Source organism: Macaca nemestrina, chromosome 17 (assembly GCF_043159975.1).
Source record: "Macaca nemestrina isolate mMacNem1 chromosome 17, mMacNem.hap1, whole genome shotgun sequence".
NCBI lineage: Eukaryota > Metazoa > Chordata > Mammalia > Primates > Cercopithecidae > Macaca > Macaca nemestrina.
This window is the reverse complement of record NC_092141.1, coordinates 82125159-82141894: the sequence shown is the minus strand read 5'-3', so window position 1 is coordinate 82141894 and position 16736 is coordinate 82125159. Positions and strand designations below refer to the sequence as shown.

At 43.7% G+C, this 16736-nt stretch overlaps 2 protein-coding genes across 5 annotated transcripts in view; one reads left to right on the top strand and one right to left on the bottom strand.

The window, feature by feature from the left end:
- The window catches only part of VCF1 (VCP nuclear cofactor family member 1), a 24215-nt gene extending 7487 nt beyond the window's left edge, over positions 1–16728 (top strand). For 2 of the 4 annotated variants that reach the window (XM_011719674.2, XM_011719676.3), the window contains exons 3-4: positions 11190–11252; positions 14327–16728. In XM_011719674.2, coding sequence (XP_011717976.1) covers positions 11190–11252; positions 14327–14566 — 303 coding nt within the window. In that variant the 3' untranslated portion in view covers positions 14567–16728. The remainder of the gene's footprint in view (positions 1–11189; positions 11253–14326) is intronic. The other 2 variants (XM_011719677.3, XM_011719675.2) reach the window with 1 other exon arrangement.
- Positions 15588–16736, bottom strand: part of LOC105469092 (component of oligomeric golgi complex 1) — a 15238-nt gene continuing 14089 nt past the window's right edge. The window contains exon 14 of the mRNA XM_011719678.3: positions 15588–15781. Coding sequence (XP_011717980.1) covers positions 15644–15781 — 138 coding nt within the window. The 3' untranslated portion in view covers positions 15588–15643. The remainder of the gene's footprint in view (positions 15782–16736) is intronic.

The following is a 16736-nucleotide window of genomic DNA, read 5'->3' as shown; positions in this document are numbered from 1 at the left end:
CTATGCTGTGTGGTCCTGTCCTGTCCTGTGCTGTATTGTGTTGCACTGTGCTTCCTGGTGGTAGTATTAACAAGTAACAAGGACAAGTGAATGATGGGAGAGCCAGAGAAGGAAAAGGCAGAGGGAAAATCTTTTAAAATGGAAAGTTAAGCCCCAAATAATTAAGTTTTCACTACTAGAATAAATGATTATGTTTGTAGCAGCAAAAAATCAAGTTTAGGGACATTTGGCTGCTTTTTGATGATTGTGTATAAAAGGGAAAATAAAACAATTCACTTTTAATTATATTAATAGTTTAGACAATAAAATATTTTATTAATAACATTACTAATGAAAATGTTTTCTTTTAATTCTGAGGTAGGGCCATGAGATCAGTTTCCTTGAAACTAAGTTATGTGAGAGAAACCATTTCCTATGTTTTCCCTGAATGAATAAGCTCTGTCACCCAGGCTGGAGTGCAGTGGCGTGATCTGAGCTCACCGCAACCTCTACCTCCCAGGCTCAAGCAGCACTCCTACCTCAGCCTCCCAAGTAGCTGGAACTACAGGCACATGCTACCACGCTGGATTAATTTTTTTAAGTTTTTTTTTTTTTTTTGTAGAGACGATGTCTCACTATATGGCCCAGGCTGGTCATGAACTTCTGGGCTCAAGCGATCCTCCCACCTCAGCCTTCCCAGAATGCTGGGATTACAGACTTGAGCCACCATGCCTGGCTAGAATTCCCTTCCTTCCCTCCCTCTTGCTCCCCTCCCTTCCCCTCCCCTCCCCTTTCCTCCTCTTTCTTCCCTTCCCCTCCTTCCTCTCTTCCTTTCTCCCTCCCTTCCTTCTTCTCTCCCTCCTTTCCTTCCTCCCTTTCTTTCTTTTCTTTCTGACAGGGTCTCCCTCTGTTGCCCAAGCTGAGTGCCATGGAATGATCATGGTTCACTGCAGCCTCAACCTCCTGGGCTCAAATGATCCTCCCACCTCAGCCTCCTGAGGTCCTGGGACTATAGGCGTGTGCCACCAAACCTGGCTAATTTTTTTTTTTTTTTTTTTTTTTTTGAGATGGAGTCTCGCTCTGCCGCCCAGGCTGGAGTGCAGTGGCCGGATCTCAGCTCACTGTGAGCTCCGCCTCCCGGGTTTACGCCATTCTCCTGCCTCAGCCTCCCGAGTAGCCGGGACTACAGGTGCCTGCCACCACGCCTGGCTAGTTTTTTGTATTTTTTTTTAGTAGAGACAGGGTTTCACCGTGTTAGCCAGGATGGTCTTGATCTCCTGACCTTGTGATCCACCCGTCTCTGCCTCCCAAAGTGCTGCGATTACAGGCTTGAGCCACCGCGCCCGGCCCGCATGCAATTTTTAAAATTTTTTGTAGAGACAGGGTCTCGCTATGTTGCCCAGGCTGGTCTTGAACTCCTGGCCTCTTACCCTCCTCCACTGGGCCCAGCCAGAATTCTCTTTCTTCTCCTTTTTTTTGTTAACCTGGCTGATTAATAATTCTTTTTCTTATAACTTGAACTTTGTGAGGAATTTTTTTTTTTAATTCTAAGAGAGGTTTAAAAGTTACTTACAATTCATTTCTAAAAGTTAACCTTTTCTCTTAAATACAATAATAATGGCAACTACTGGGAAATATGTGAGGTGTTTTATTTATGTTAAACCATTAAATTGTGCCACAAGTAAATCACAATTATCTGTACAATGGAGATAGTATCTGCCTCATCTTTCCTAGATGCTATAAAGCTAAAGAATGTGAACTGATTTGCCGGATTAGTTATGTAGAGAGAAACTTGATGTGTGCAAAAGTTAATGTGCGCGTAAATGGCTTCTTTCTCCCATTTTATTTTTTTATTGTTTATTGTTTTTTGAGAGGGAGTTCGCTCTTGTTGCCCAGGCTGGAGTGCAGTGGCGCAATCTCGACTCACCGCAACCTCCGTGTCCCGGGTTCAAACGATTCTCCTGCCTCAGCCTCCCTAGTAGCTGGGATTATAGGCAAGTGCCACCACACCCTGCTAGTTTTGTATTTTTAGTAGAGATGGGGTTTCTCCATGTTGGTCAGGCTGGTCTTGAATTCCTGACCTCAGGTAATCTACCTGCCTCGACCTTCCAAAGTGCTGGGATTCCAGGCGTGAGCCACCACGCCTGGCCTATTTTAGTAGGTATTATTATCTCCACTTTTCAGATGGAAAAATTGGCACACAGAAAGATAGTCACTTGTCCAAAGAACACAGCTAGTAAGAGGCAGAGAAGGAGTGGAACCCCAGGGCGTGGTTGTCAGGCTGTTGGCTCCTGACCACGTGTGCTCTCTCAGAAGATAGAGCAGAGGTTCTGTGAGACTTTGCTAAATATATCCAGGAGCAGCTAGGACCTAGTCTTCTCTCTTTTTTTTGAGACAGAGTGTCACTCTGTCACCCAGGCTGGAGTGCAGTGACGTGATCTTGGCTCACTGCAGCCTCTACCTCCCAGGTTCAAGTGATTCTCTTGCTTCAGCCTCCTGAGTAGGTGGGATTACAGGCACCCGCCAGCTCGCCCAGCTAATTTTTGTGTTTTTAGTAGAGATGGGGTTTCGCCATATTGGCTAGGCTGGTCTCAAACTCCTGACCTCAGGTGATCCACCCGCCTCAGCCTCCCAAAGTGCTGGGATTATAGGCGTGAGCCACCACGCCCAGCCCTAATCTTCTTTTGAATCAGGAACAGAGAAGAACAGTGTTCCTTCTCTTTTTATCTAGAAGATGTTTTTTTCAAGTACATGCCATGATATGATCTTAGCTATAAAACAATTTTAGATTTCTAGCAAGAAGAAAAGCAAAAATAAATAAATAAATAATAAGTTGAGGTCTTGTGTTTTTTTCCAAATCTCTGATTGGTGCTTGAATTGAAGACTTTGAATTTTAACTCCAGTAACTTGGACTTAATGACTTACAAGCCTTAGAATACTCTTTTTAAGTTGAAGTATTTGCTAATTTAATTTTTTTCTTTTTTCTTTTTTTTTTTTTGGAGACAGGGTCTTGCTCAATTGCCTAGGCAGGAGTGCAGTGGTGCTGTCATGGCTCACAGAAGCTGTGAACTCATGGGCTTAAGCACTCCTCCCTGCTCAGCCTCCCAAATATCTGGGACTACAGGTGTGCGCCATCACAGCTGGCTAGTTTTAAAATTTTTTTTGTGGCAATGGGGATCCCCTCATGTTGTCCAGGCTGATCTTGAACTCCTGGGCTTGAGCAATCCTTCCACCTTGGCCTTCCAAAGTACTAGCATTACAGGCATGAGCCACCATGCCCAGCCTAATGTTTTGTTTTGTGTAAAGCCACTTTGGATGAATCATGTTAGTTAACATCTATCTCAGGCTCAGTTTTCTCTTCAGTGAGCAAGAAGTGATTATATCAATTTTTGTCTTTCTATCAAGTCCTGATCTTGGACAACTATTTGGATGGGTAAAAACTACTTAGATTTAACTTAAATTTTTTTTTAGGGTCTGGTCTTTTTAGATTGAATTCTATTATTTACCTGTAGAAGGAGTAATGTTCTTTACTTTCAGTTTTAATATTTTTATCTACAAATTACACTAGAAATTTCTATGTAAATCTGGCTTCTGTTACCTAGGTATATGCCTTATAAAAAGTGCTTCTAGGCCGGGCGCGGTGGCTCACGCCTGTAATCCCAGCACTTTGGGAGGCCGAGACGGGCGGATCACGAGGTCAGGAGATCGAGAACATCCTGGCTAACACGGTGAAACCCCGTCTCTACTAAAAAATACAAAAAACTAGCCGGGCGCGGTGGCGGGCGCCTGTAGTCCCAGCTACTCGGGAGGCTGAGGCAGGAGAATGGCGTGAACCCGGGAGGCGGAGCTTGCAGTGAGCTGAGATCCGGCCACTGCACTCCAGCCTGGGCGACAGAGCGAGACTCCGTCTCAAAAAAAAAAAAAAAAAAAAAAAAAGTGCTTCTACTTGAGTAAATAAAAGCAATACCTTCTAATCCTTGGGAGGGAAGAAATTAAAATCTAAATTTGACTGGGTGCGGTGGCTCATGCCTGTAATCCCAGCTCTTTGGGAGGCTGACGCGGGCAGATCATGAGGTCAGGAGTTCGAGGCCAGCCTGACCAACATGGTGAAACCCCGTCTCTACTAAAAATACAAAAATTAACTGGGCGTGGTGGCGCATACCTGTAATCCCAGCTACTCAGGAGGCTGAGGCGGGAGAACTGCTTGGACCTGGCAGGCGGAGGTTGCAGTGAGCCAAGATTGCCCCACTGCACTCCAGCCTGGGCGACAGAGCAAGACTCCGTCTCAAAAAAAACCACCTAAATTAAAAAAAAAAGAAAGCAATACCTTTTAAAAGTACAAAGACCTCAATTTTTTTTAATACCTTTAACTTAGCTTAATAAGATCATTTTGATTTTTTAGACCAGTGTGAAGTAAAGTCAGATAGAGAGTGAAAAAATGTAGAGATAAAAAAGAAGTGGCTGCTGGGCCATGTATAATCCCAGCACTTGGGGAGGCGGAGGCAGGTGGATCACCTGAGGCCAGGAGTTCGACACCAGTGTGGTCAACATGGCAAAACCCCGTCTCTACTAACAATACAAAAATTAGCCAGGCCCGGTGGTGCACGCCTGTAGTCCCAGTTACTCAGGAGGCCTAGGCGGGAGAATCACATGAACCTGGGAGGTGGAGGTTGCAGTGAGATGAGATCGCACCACCGCACTCCAGCCTGGGTGACATAGCGAGTCTCCGTCTCTGAAAACAAAAAACAAAAAACAGAAGTGGCTTACCTAGGACAGTTTCAGCCCCTTTCTTGTCTCTACTAGAAAGCAAACTTTTTGATGTTAATATTAAAATCCTAAGGGAATTCTTAGTGGGAATGCAGAAATGTGAGAAATTAAAAAATAATAGAACCAGGGGATCCATGTATCATAAAATTAGGAATCTATAAATTCATTTGTTTTAACTGATAAGAATTGCTGAGTGTTAGGTGATTTTTAAAAAAATAATGTGAATTCGTATGACAATAGGAGTATTTAGAAGAATTTTTTAAAATGTTATTTTAAGCTCTTCATTCTTGCCCCTTCTCATCTTTAATCCATCTTAGAGTAGTAGTATTAATACGTTCTAAGAGACTGATTTGGTCGACTGTTTTCAGTGGAACTGTTAGGGTTGTGTGTTTAGAACCCTGTAGCAAATTAACTCTGAAATTAAGTTTTTTTTTTTTTCTTTCTTTCTTTGGAGACAGGGTCTCACTCTGTCTCCCAGGCTAGAGTGTGGTGGTATGATCATGGTTCACTGCAGCCTTGACCACCTCAGGCTCAGGTGATCCTCCCACCTCAGCCTCCTGAGTAACTGGGACTACAGGCGCACACCGCCATGCCCAGCTTATTTTTATATTGTTTTTGTAGAGACAGGTTTTCACCATGTTGCCTAGGGTGATCTCGAACTCCTGGACTTACGCGATCCACCTGCCTCGTCCTTCCAAAGTGCTAGGATTATAGGCATGAGCCACCATGCCTGGCCTGAGATTAATTTCTGAAAAGATCCATTCAAAAGGAAGGAACAGTGCTGTTAGTCTAATTTATAGTATACATTTACTTTGCTTACAGTTTAAATCCTTGATATGTTTGTAAATACATCAGCTCACAGCATACTAAGCTACCCCAAGCAGTTTCGTTGGTTTTTTTTTTTTTTTTTGAGACGGAGTTTTGCTCTTGTTGCCCAGGCTGGAGTGCAGTGGCGCGATCTCAGCTCACCACAACCTCTGCCTCCCAGGTTCAAGCGATTCTTCTGCCTCAGCCTCCCGAGTAGCTGGGATTACAGATGCTTGCCATTATGGCTGGCTAATTTTTTTGTTGTTGTTTGTATTTTTAGTAGAGATGAGGTTTCACCTTGTTGGCCAGGCTGGTCTCCAACTCCTGACCTCAAGTGATCCACCTGCCCTGGCCTCCCAAAGTATTGAGATTACAGGCATGAGCCACTGCACCCAGCCCTGCTTTTCAAATTAAGAAGAGAAAGCATTTGGTTCTAGATAATATACACATAGCTCTCTTCTTATGAAGCAGAATGGCTTAGTGATTAATATTTTTGCCTGGGGTGGGGGTGCTTTCTTAAGGTTATTAGTAGAAATAGTGTTGGGAGTTGTTTAGTTACTGCCGTGGGTGTGAGTGAGTTGTCTCTTAAACTGACTTTGTACAGTGGAAAATTAAAATTAAAGGCAGGCCTGGCTGAGAGACCAGGGCTTCTGTGCCCTTTGATGTATCATTTGAGCCGTTTGGACTAAGAAAATGAACTTCAACTTCCCCGTCCTCTGCTTCACAGTTTCGTTGTATCTAGCCCTTCTGCCAAAGAGAGTAGTATGTCCTTCTGCCTGTTTGCTCTATATTCTCTCAAGACTCCTGAAAGCATTTTCTAGTATTTCTCCCTTCTTTTCATCTCTTCAGATTCCTTTTACCCACTCTTTCTTTCCCTGGCCTGCTAGTGGGCTCTTTTCCCCACTCACCTCCTCTCTGCCTTGTTTTCCCCTCAGCTTCCTGTGTGCCTTCTCCCTCTCCCTTCACGACAGACACCTTCAGTTGCCTGCAGCCACTGCTGGGACTTTCTCATCAGCCTTCCCTCCCTTCCTCTCTGGATCCTGGCTTCCTCCTTGACTCCGTTCAAACTTTTTGCCAGGCTCACCAATGGTCTTTCCATTCAGCAAACAGTTCCCGAACACCTGCTGTCTGCCCAGCACTGTCCTGATGCTCCGAGTCCCCTGTATCTTCTTCCTCTCCTTCCGGAGTTCTTTCCTTCCCCCTCGGGGGTGGGGCGTGTTCTCCTTCCTTGCCATTTCCACAGTCCTCCTGGGCGTGCCTTCCTGCTTGCTGTATTATGAAAGTTCCTAGTAGGGCTTTGCTCTCAGACCCCTGACCTCATTCATCACCCATAGGTTCCTAGGATCCCCACTCATAAGTATAGACCTGAGCCAGTCTTACATGCTCAGGACCCACATGTTCCTGCAGCCCTCATGGCTCTTGATAATCTAGCCATCACCTCTTGCGCAGTTTCCCTCTCACTCACTCCTGCCAAGGGCCTACCCACACCACACCTTGCTTTTCTGAGATTGCTTTTGTTCCCATTGGTCGTACCCTGCCTATGAAAATTCTTCCTCATCCTCCTGGGCCCAGCTGAGACACTATTCATGGTAAGGAGCCTTTACTAGTACTCAGTCAGCATCCATTGCTGGATTCTCATCACCACAGTAGCTGTGAACGGTTGTTACCAATGGATATGGTGCCACCACTTTCTTGATTCAGCTCAGTAAATATTTACTGAATGTTTCAGCAGCCCTACTGGAATGACTTGTACATAGTAGGCACACAAACATTTCTTTGCCCAGTGGTTGGATGTGAGAACAAGCTGCGCCCTCCTTTTGCCAGCATGGTGCTGAGGTGAGGCCCTGGCGTTTACGCTTTAAAAAGTCCCTAGTGGCCAGGTGCAGTGGCTTACACTTATAATCCTAGCACTTTAGGGGGCTGAGGCAGGAGGATATCTTGAGCCCAGGAGTTCAAGACCAGCCTGGGCAACAGAGTGAGACCCCGTCTCTACAAAAAATAACTTGGCATGGTGGCATGCACCTGTAGTCCCAGCTACTCAAGAGGCTGAGGTGGGAGGATCGTTTGAGCGTGGGAGGTCAAGGCTTGAGTGAGTTGTAATCATGCCACTGCTCCAGCCTGAGTGACGGAGCAAGACTCTTTTTCAAAAAATGAAATAAAAAGCCCATAGGTAATTCCAAAATATTGTATCATGGCAGTTCTCTTCTGGGTCTTACCCAGATGTCTGCAGTTACAAGGATACTATGGTAGATTTTTTTTTTTTTTTTTTTTTTTTTTTGAGACGGAGTCTCCCTCTGTTGCCCAGGCTGGAGTGCAGTGGCGCAGTCTGGGCTCACTGCAAACTCCGCATCCTGGGTTCACGCCATTCTCCTGCCTCAGCCTCCCAAGTAGCTGGGACTACAGGCCCTCGCCACCATGCCCGGCTAATTTTTTGTATTTTTCTTAGAGACAGGGTTTCACCGTGGTCTTGGTCTCCTGACCTCGTGATCCACCCACCTCGGCCTCCCAAAGTACTGGGATTACAGGCGTGAGCCACTGCGCCCGGCCCGATGGTAGATTTTATTATTGCCAAAACTAACCTAGAATCCCTTTTCACACAGATCTTCAAAACAGGACTCTTTGTGTACTGTTTAGAGAGATTCTTGGCCAGAGCCTTCATAAATTTACCTTGATTGTGTTCATAGACCTGCAAGGGGTTTTCATGTCACAGATCACGCACAGCTTTTTTCTCTTTGGATCGCCAATACAGATTTGTCATGAAAACAGCCTGGTCACATGTCATGTCAGCACTACGCCTAAATGGACAATTCAGAGAAAAGAAAATGAGCTTTGTAACCGTTGATTTGGTTAAACTGTTTGATGAGTCTGTAAGGCATCAGGATCATGAGAGTGGGATTCCTATTTGATGGTCCTTCTCAGTCCCAAAGTCTTTGGACCCTTGTGTCTCTTTTGGTAAAAGAATTTGCTGTCTTTTCGAGAACAGATGTGACAAGGTAAACACTTCTCTACCAAGATAGCAATTTCCATTTCCAAAGCCATGTATCAAGTAGTGGCTTTTGCCCTCAAGCAATCTGATATTAAAAAGCTTCAACTAAGTGAGGGAAATAGGATTTTTTCCTATTTCAAGATTTTTACTTTAGGAGACAAAAATGCTTTACTTCTGTATATATCTTAAGGCACTGATACAGACTTCGAATTTAGTTTTATGCCTTTTGGGTTAGAAGTGAAGAATGGTCTTTCCTTTATCCCATAAAGCAGATGACTTTGTTGTCTGACAGTGTTAAGATCAACTACAGTAACTTAAAAAAATTTTTTTGACCCTGTTCCATAGAAATGCTTTATTTTGTAACCCAGTACATACCAAATATATTTGTGAATAATTGAAAGAAAACTTCATAGAACAATATCCTTATGTCGCACACTTTGTTTTCCTTTTTTTTTTTTTTTTTTTTTTTTAATGCTGGTTGTAACCCACCAATTTTATGCTGGTTTCACTTTCAATTTGAAAAATCCTGGTCCATCTATAGATTGTGTGACACTCCCTAAGCCTCCCCAGTAGTGAGAAAACTGATCTGAATTGTCAGAAAATAGAAACCAAAGCATAGTTTAAAACTATTGTTGGCCTGCTCAATGCAAGTGAATACAACTGAAGCAGCTTTAGAAGTTTAGAGGTAGTTAAGGTGAAACAATCTTCTCAAAATCATATTGGCAATATCAATACTTTTCAGTCTCCATTTTGAAGTTAAATGTAATTGAAGACCTTACTTGGTTTCGTAGTAGCATTCTTTTTTTTTTTTTTTTTTTTTGAGACAGAGTATCACTCTGTCACCCGGGCTGGAGTGCAGTGGTGCCTTCTTAGCTCAGTGTAACCTCTGCCTCCCAGGTTCAAGCAATTCTCCTGCCTCAGCCTGTTGAGTAGCTGGGACTAAAGGGATGCGACACCACGCCCAGCTAATTTTTAAATTTTTTGTAGAGACGGGGTTTCGCCATGTCAGCCAGGCTGGTCTCGAACTCCTGGCCTCAAGTGGTATGCCTGCCTTGGCGTCCTGAAATGCTGGGATTACAGGCGTGAGCCACCGTGCCTGGCCCATGGTAGCATTCTTTTTTTTTTTTTTTTTTGAGACAGAGTCTTCCTCTGTCACCCAGGCTGGAATGCAGTGGCACAATCTCAGCTCACTCCAAGCTCCGCCTCCTGGTTTCACACCATTCTCCTGCCTCAGCCTCCCAAGTAGCTGGGACTACAGGCGCCCGCCACCACGCCTGGCTAATTTTTGTATTTTTAGTAGAGACAGGGTTTCACCGTGTTAGCCAGGATGATCTCAATCTCCTGACCTTGTGAGCCGCCCTCCTTGGCCTCCCAAAGTGTTGGGATTCCAGGCGTGAGCCACCACACCCGGCCATGGTAGCTTTCTTTTTTTTTTTTTTGAGATGGAGTCTCGCTCTGTCGTCCAGGCTGGAGTGCAGTGGCCGGATCTCAGCTCACTGCAAGCTCTGCCTCCCAGGTTCACGACATTCCCCTGCCTCAGCCTCCCGAGTAGCTGGGACTACAGGTGCCTGCCACCACGCCCGGCTAATTTTTTGTATTTTTTAGTAGAGACGGAGTTTCACCGTGTTAGCCAGGATGGTCTCGATCTCCTGACCTCGTGATCCACCCATCTCGGCCTCCCAAAGTGCTGGGATTACAGGCTTGAGCCACCGCGCCCGGCCATGGTAGCATTCTTTAGCTGCTTACTCATGATCAGTTTCTTCCTCAAAAGAAATGATTTTTGGTAGATACTTTAGAAAATAAATTTTAAAATAAAATAGAAGATCCAAATCCTAAATATTTTGTCATATATATCCTTCCAGATTTTTGGTGTATATAAATATATGTATTATACATTTGAGAAAAACATTTTAAGAATCAACTGATATACTATATACACTGTTTAGTATGAACTGAAATGATGTAAAAAATGATGCTAAAGACTTTGATGTTAGAGTATGTACATCTCTATGACCATTGCTAATGGCTGAATAGAATTTCATATATGTATATAATGGATGTAATATAATTAAACTAATTATTTATTGGACATTTAGGTCATTCCAGTTTTTAGCCATTATAAATAAGGCTCAGTAAACCTTTTTTTTTTTTTTTTTTTTTTGAGACAGAGTCTTGCTCTGTTGCCAGGCTGGAGTACAGTGGCATGATCTTGGCTCACTGCAACCTCTTCCTCCCGGGTTCAAGTGATTCTCCTCCCTCAGCCTCCCAAGCAGCTGGGACTACAGGCGCGCACCACCACGCCCAGCTAATTTTTGTATTTTTAGTAGAGACGGGGTTTCACCATGTTGGCCAGGATGGTCTCAATTTCTTGACCTCGTGATCTGCCTGCCTCAGCCTCCCAAAATGCTGGCATTACAGGCATGAAGCACCGCGCCCGGCCACGATTTTTTAAATGCACTAGAAATTGCAAATCTACCTAACCCTGAAAAAAAAAAGTTATGTACAGACATCTTCCCTAATCTATTTAAAGAACTTTTGCCTTTTCTCAGAGTAGCATCACCCTTGTGCTATTATAGTATGACATAGATATAATTTGAGATGAAAACTTGACTTACTAGAAACTGATTGTAGTTCTTGCCTTGATTTTCAGACAGTACCTGTATTGAGAAACAGTAAAGAAAACAGACTAAGAGGAAACAAAGCGTTCTGCGTGGTGGGTTTCTTATTGAGTGTAGTTACCTGTTTGTTAAATATTCGTGATTCGCAAGGCGCAAGTGGCCATTCTATGTTGTTATGCTAGGTTAGGAGAGGCCTTTGTAGAATACAATTTGTGTTTTTGACTTTGACTTCTTAAGCCTCTATGTAAATACAGTTGCAGCTGCTGCAAATCCTGCTATCTGACTTCATCAGCCCAGCCCATTATCATCCTTTCATGAGGTTTTTATTTTTTATTTTTTTTATTCTAGAAAGAGGGGTTGTCTCCTGCTACCTATAGGCAATGGGGTATGTGGCCATAGCTCCAATGGCCTCGGCACCATCACAAGTCTTGGTTTCAGTCTTGTTAATGATGGCAGCTTTGTGAACATTGCTTGTTTTCATTGTTTTGGATAAGTTATCTATACGCATATTATTGGATGTAATTTTTGGTCAAAAAAGGGATAGAACTAGGATTTTAAAAATCACTTTAAAATATGTATTTGTAAACAGCATTTTATTTAATTTATACATTTTTATAATAAAAATAAATAATAACCACATTGCAAAGAAGTTAAAGTGTAGAAAAAACCAAGCAGCTATAATCTTTCTGTTCTAACATAACTACTGTGATTTCATTCTTTCTTTCCAGTCTTTGTTTATATTTTTTGAGACAGTCTCATTCTGATTGCCTAGGCTGCAGTGCAGTGGCACAATCTTGGTTCACTGCCACCTCGACCTCCCAGGCTCAAGTTATTCTCCCACCTCAGCTTCCTGAGTAGTTGGGACTATAGGCGCGAGCCACCACACCCAGATAACTTTTTTGTTTTCTTATTTTTGTGTGTTTTGTATTGTTTATGAGATGAAGTCTCGCTCTGTTGCTAGGCTGGGGTGCAGTGACATGATCTCGGCTCACTGCAACCTCTGCCTCCCGGGTTCAAGCAATTCTCCTGCCTCAGCCTTCCTAGTAGCTGGGACCACAGGCGCACACTACCATGTCCAGCTAATTTTTGTATTTTTAGTGAAGACGGGGTTTCACCATGTTGGCCAGGATGGCCTCGATCTCCTGACCTTGTGATCTGCCCGCCTCGGCCTCCCAAAGTGCTGGGTTTACAAGCATGAGCCACTGCACCCGGCCTTTTTTTTTTTTTTTTTTTTTTTTTTTTTTTTTTTTTGAGACAAAGTCTCACTCTTGTTGCCCAGGCTGGAGTGCAATGGCACAATCTCGGCTCACTGCAACCTCTGCCTCCCAGGTTCAAGTGATTCTCCTGCCTTGGCCTCCCTCATAGCTGGAATTACAGGTGCCCTCCACCATGCCCGGCTAATTTTTGTATTTTTAATAGAGATGGGGTTTCTCCGTGTTGGCCAGGCTGGTCTTAAACTCCTGACCTCAGGCATGAGCCACTGCACCCAGCCAATCTTTTTGTATTTTTCATGGAGATGGGGGTTTTGCCATGTTGGCCAGGTCTTGAAGTCCTACACTCAAGCAATCCACCTGCCTCAGCTTCCCTAAGTGCTGGGATTACAAGTGTGAGGCACTGCACCCAGCCTCCAGTCTTTTTTTTTCTTATGTGTAGACTTTACCTAGTTGTAACCAGCTATTTCAGAACCAATGTCTTTGCCTAAGGGAGTATAAGTTTGGATGTATTAAAGGGCTAAGTTAAAAAAAATTATATACTAGATATTCATTACTAGAATTCTTTCTCATGTGCTGAATACAATATTGTATTGAGTTGTAAATACAGAAAGGTACCGCCAATTGAGTTATCAGGGTTGTCATTTATTAGAAATGCAACAGTAAAATTGTAAAATAAGGCTGGGCATGGTGGCTCATGCCTGTAATCTCAGCACTTTGGGAGGCCAAGGCAGGAGGATTGCTTGAACTCAGGAGTTGGAGAGCAGCCTGAGCTGCCTGAGCGAGATCTTGTCTCTGCTAAAAAAAAAAAAAAAATTTACTGGGCATGGCGACGTACATATGTAGTACGAGCTACTCAGGGGGCTGAGGTGGAACAATTGCTCGAGCGCAGGAGATTGAGGCTACAGTGAGCTTGATCCACTGCACTCCAGCCTGTGTGACAGAGTGAGACCTTGTCTCCAAAAAGATAAAATAAATTGTAAAATACTGTAATTCTGAAATGGGTCCTTCATGTCACCCTCCCCTTTGAGAGTCCTAGTGGTGGAAGGCAGAAATTTCTGAAAGTGACTTTTTTTTTAAAACATGGACTGCAGAATGAAAGTGACTCTTATCAGGGATCTCTGAGTAGCCTCTCCAAGATGACCAAAACACCAAGTCATATTAGTTACATGAAAGAAAAAATTAGGCACGCTCATGTACACACACGTACATATGAACTGCAATAATGCCAACATAAGATAACTTGACTAGAAGTCTATTAAGTCCTTTCAGGGTCTGTCCTGCAGTTACAGAATACCATTTTGTGTCCATGATGATCACAAAATTGGCATAAGCTTTTAGTTTTTATCCTCACTTGTGCCCAGAAGCCATCTTGTCACTTTTTATACCCTGTCCCAATGACTGATACATTCTCTTGGAGGCTGAGAACTTTCTTCTTTGGTTGGAAATAATTGAATGAATGGGAAAAGCAGGTAGAGAATATGTGTAAAAGAATTAGGATAAAACTAGCCGGGCGTGGTGGCGGGCGCCTGTAGTCTCAGCTACTTGGGAGGCTGAGGCAGGAGAATGGCGTGAACCCGGGAGGCGGAGCTTGCAGTGAGCCGAGATCATGCCACTGCACTCCAGCCTGGGAGACACAGCGAGACTCCATCTCAAAAAAAAAAAAAAAAAAAAAGAATTAGGATATAGTTGACAGGATTTGGAGTTAGGGCCCGTGCTTGAACCTGGACCCATCCTCCTAGATCTGTGTATTAGGGACAGTAAATCCTGCTCAGCCTGACAGGGTGGCCGTGAGGAGAGACGTCTTAGGAGAGCATACTTTATAAATTCCAAAGCCCAGTGTATGTCTTCATCCTCAAGCTGAACTGGAAAGGTACTCTTAATAGAGCACTGTACATGAAACCACAGTAAAGCTCTTAAACAAAACAGCCTGATTGTGACCCTGTTTCTTCTTCCAGTCTTCAGGCAGTGACAGTGGTGGGAGCAGCAGCAGCAGCAGCAGCAGCATCAACAGCCCGGACAGGGCCAGTGGGCCGGAAGGCAGCTTGAGCCAGACCATGGCTGGATCCAGCCCTAACACGCCTCAGCCCGTGCCCGAGCAGTCTGCGCTGTGCCAAGGCCTCTACTTCCACATCAACCAGACCCTGAGGGAGGCCCACTTCCACAGCCTACAGCACCGAGGGCGGCCTCTGACATGATGTGCCGGCAGTTTCTTGCCTTCTGTGAAGGGACAGCGCTGTGCAGATTTGATATTTCAACTTACAACTTGTTTTAAAAGAAAAATTGCACACGAAAAATGCCTGTTGGCTTTTCAGTCTATATTTGAAATAACAGGTTAACAGGCAGTTGTTTACTTGTGGTTTTGCTGCACTATTGCAATTTCAAAGGGGCTTTGAAGCAATTTTTTATAGGATTCTTTTGAGGGAGGGCATCAAATCTATGTCAAGGTAGTGGTTTGAGGAAAACTCATTCTGTGTGTTGAATCCATAGTATGTCCCATTCAGACTGATTTCCAAATCTGTCAACTAGAAACTCTACTTGATGTAAAGAGCCTTTTAAAAATGCGGGATCTTCAATTTTTTTTATTCAATAAACTAGTAAAGAGTATCTAGTTTCCATGAAAAAACATAAGTTTTTTTCCAAAATATAGGAAGCTTGATTCAGTCTTGCACTGAAATTAACTGCCATACTACCTCTCAGTATGTAGATGTTCTATTGAAAGTACTCTCTCCTGTGTAACAGGAGAATAATCAGATCCAATTCAGACTGTCAGTGAAGCACCCTCCCTAATAATAGTCTCTACTCTTTGTTATATATTTGTATTTCCAGGGAGAACGTCTTTTAGATTCCTGTATACCCAGATAACTTCTGTGTCACTATTCCTCCAGAGTCTGCACCTCAGACTTCAGTAGGAAACATGGCACAGTTCTGCAAGTGAAGTAATATGTAATGACTTTTTGTCCTACAAACTTGGTCAGTCAGCAGCTTATACGATCTCACTGACAATTCCACCTTGTAGTGTCAACAATTAAGGCGTCGTTGAATGCTAATAAAATGTAAGCTACCTGAACTGATGTCTAAAGCAACAAGTATTGTGAAATTATGGGACAAGGATTAACCTGATGCTTAAAGTAACCCCCAGCAGTAACTAGGGGGCCACATTCCATCAGTGAAACTGCAAAGATTGGTGTGGCTGAGAATCAGATGAGCAGAGGCATCTTTAGAAGAAATAATGTGGTAGTATTTATTTAGGGAGAGACAGACGTGTTGCCATGTTACTTAGTCATACTAGAGAGCCAGCCCAGTTTGAATAATGAAGGTGCAGACGTGTTGTCTTCTTCGCTGACGAGCTGTCTGAACAAGGAGCCAGGAACTGTCGGGTCACCAGCTGTGGAGTGTGCCGGGGGGACAACCTGCCATTGGATGTAGAGAAAAGTGCCTTAGAGTTGACCTGAGCCCTCCTGCCCACTCGCCCTCCGCACGACGCCACTCAGAGTCCACACGGCACACACAGCGGAGCTGAGAAGCACGATGGCTCTAGTCAGAAGACTCTGCTGTCGGTCCAGATTTGAAGAGGACACAGGGAACAGCATGAGCCTTTGTGACAAAACTAGAATTTGGAAATGAGGACTGTCCTGGGAAAAGGGTAGACACAGGCACCTCTCTCCACAGCCTGCTAACATAATGTGGGCAGAACTGAAAGATCACTGCAGTGGAAACTGTTCTGGAAGAGGCTGCAGCATAGCCCATGCTTAGGGACTGGATGGTTTTTGCAAGAGCTTTTTTTTTTTAACTACCATCTCCCAACTTTTAAAGCCAGATACTTGATAAGGATTTTAGATCTTAATGGGTTCGATGGTAGGGAATACGGAAAGGATACACTGCTAATACTGTGTCTAACAATAAAGCAAACAACTCGATGCTGTAAGAAGACAAGCTGTTTGAGCTTTCAAACACACGTGCACACAGCACAATTCAGAAATACCCAGGTGGACTCCTGCAGGCTTAACAGTTGACATCCTACTGAAATGAAACGTGTATTAACAAGAAAATGTCAAACTTTTGGGGAAACAAATTTTCTATTATTTCCCACCCAACTAAAAGGGAAGATAAAACCATCATCATCAGAACAAAACAGATTTTTTCCAAACAAGTACAATGATAGTGCCAGGTTGGCAGTTAACTCTTTCACCCTACTAAATTCAAGAGATCATCTCCATCCTGTCCTGTATATTTTCTACATTTCTATTAAGAGGCTACTTGGTAGTGTCAGTGGGCATCTCTTACACCTTCTAGTAGCTCAAGCTAGTAAAACCTTGTACTTCTCTATTGCGCCGCCATTAAAAGCAGCATTAGTGCATTGTGTCA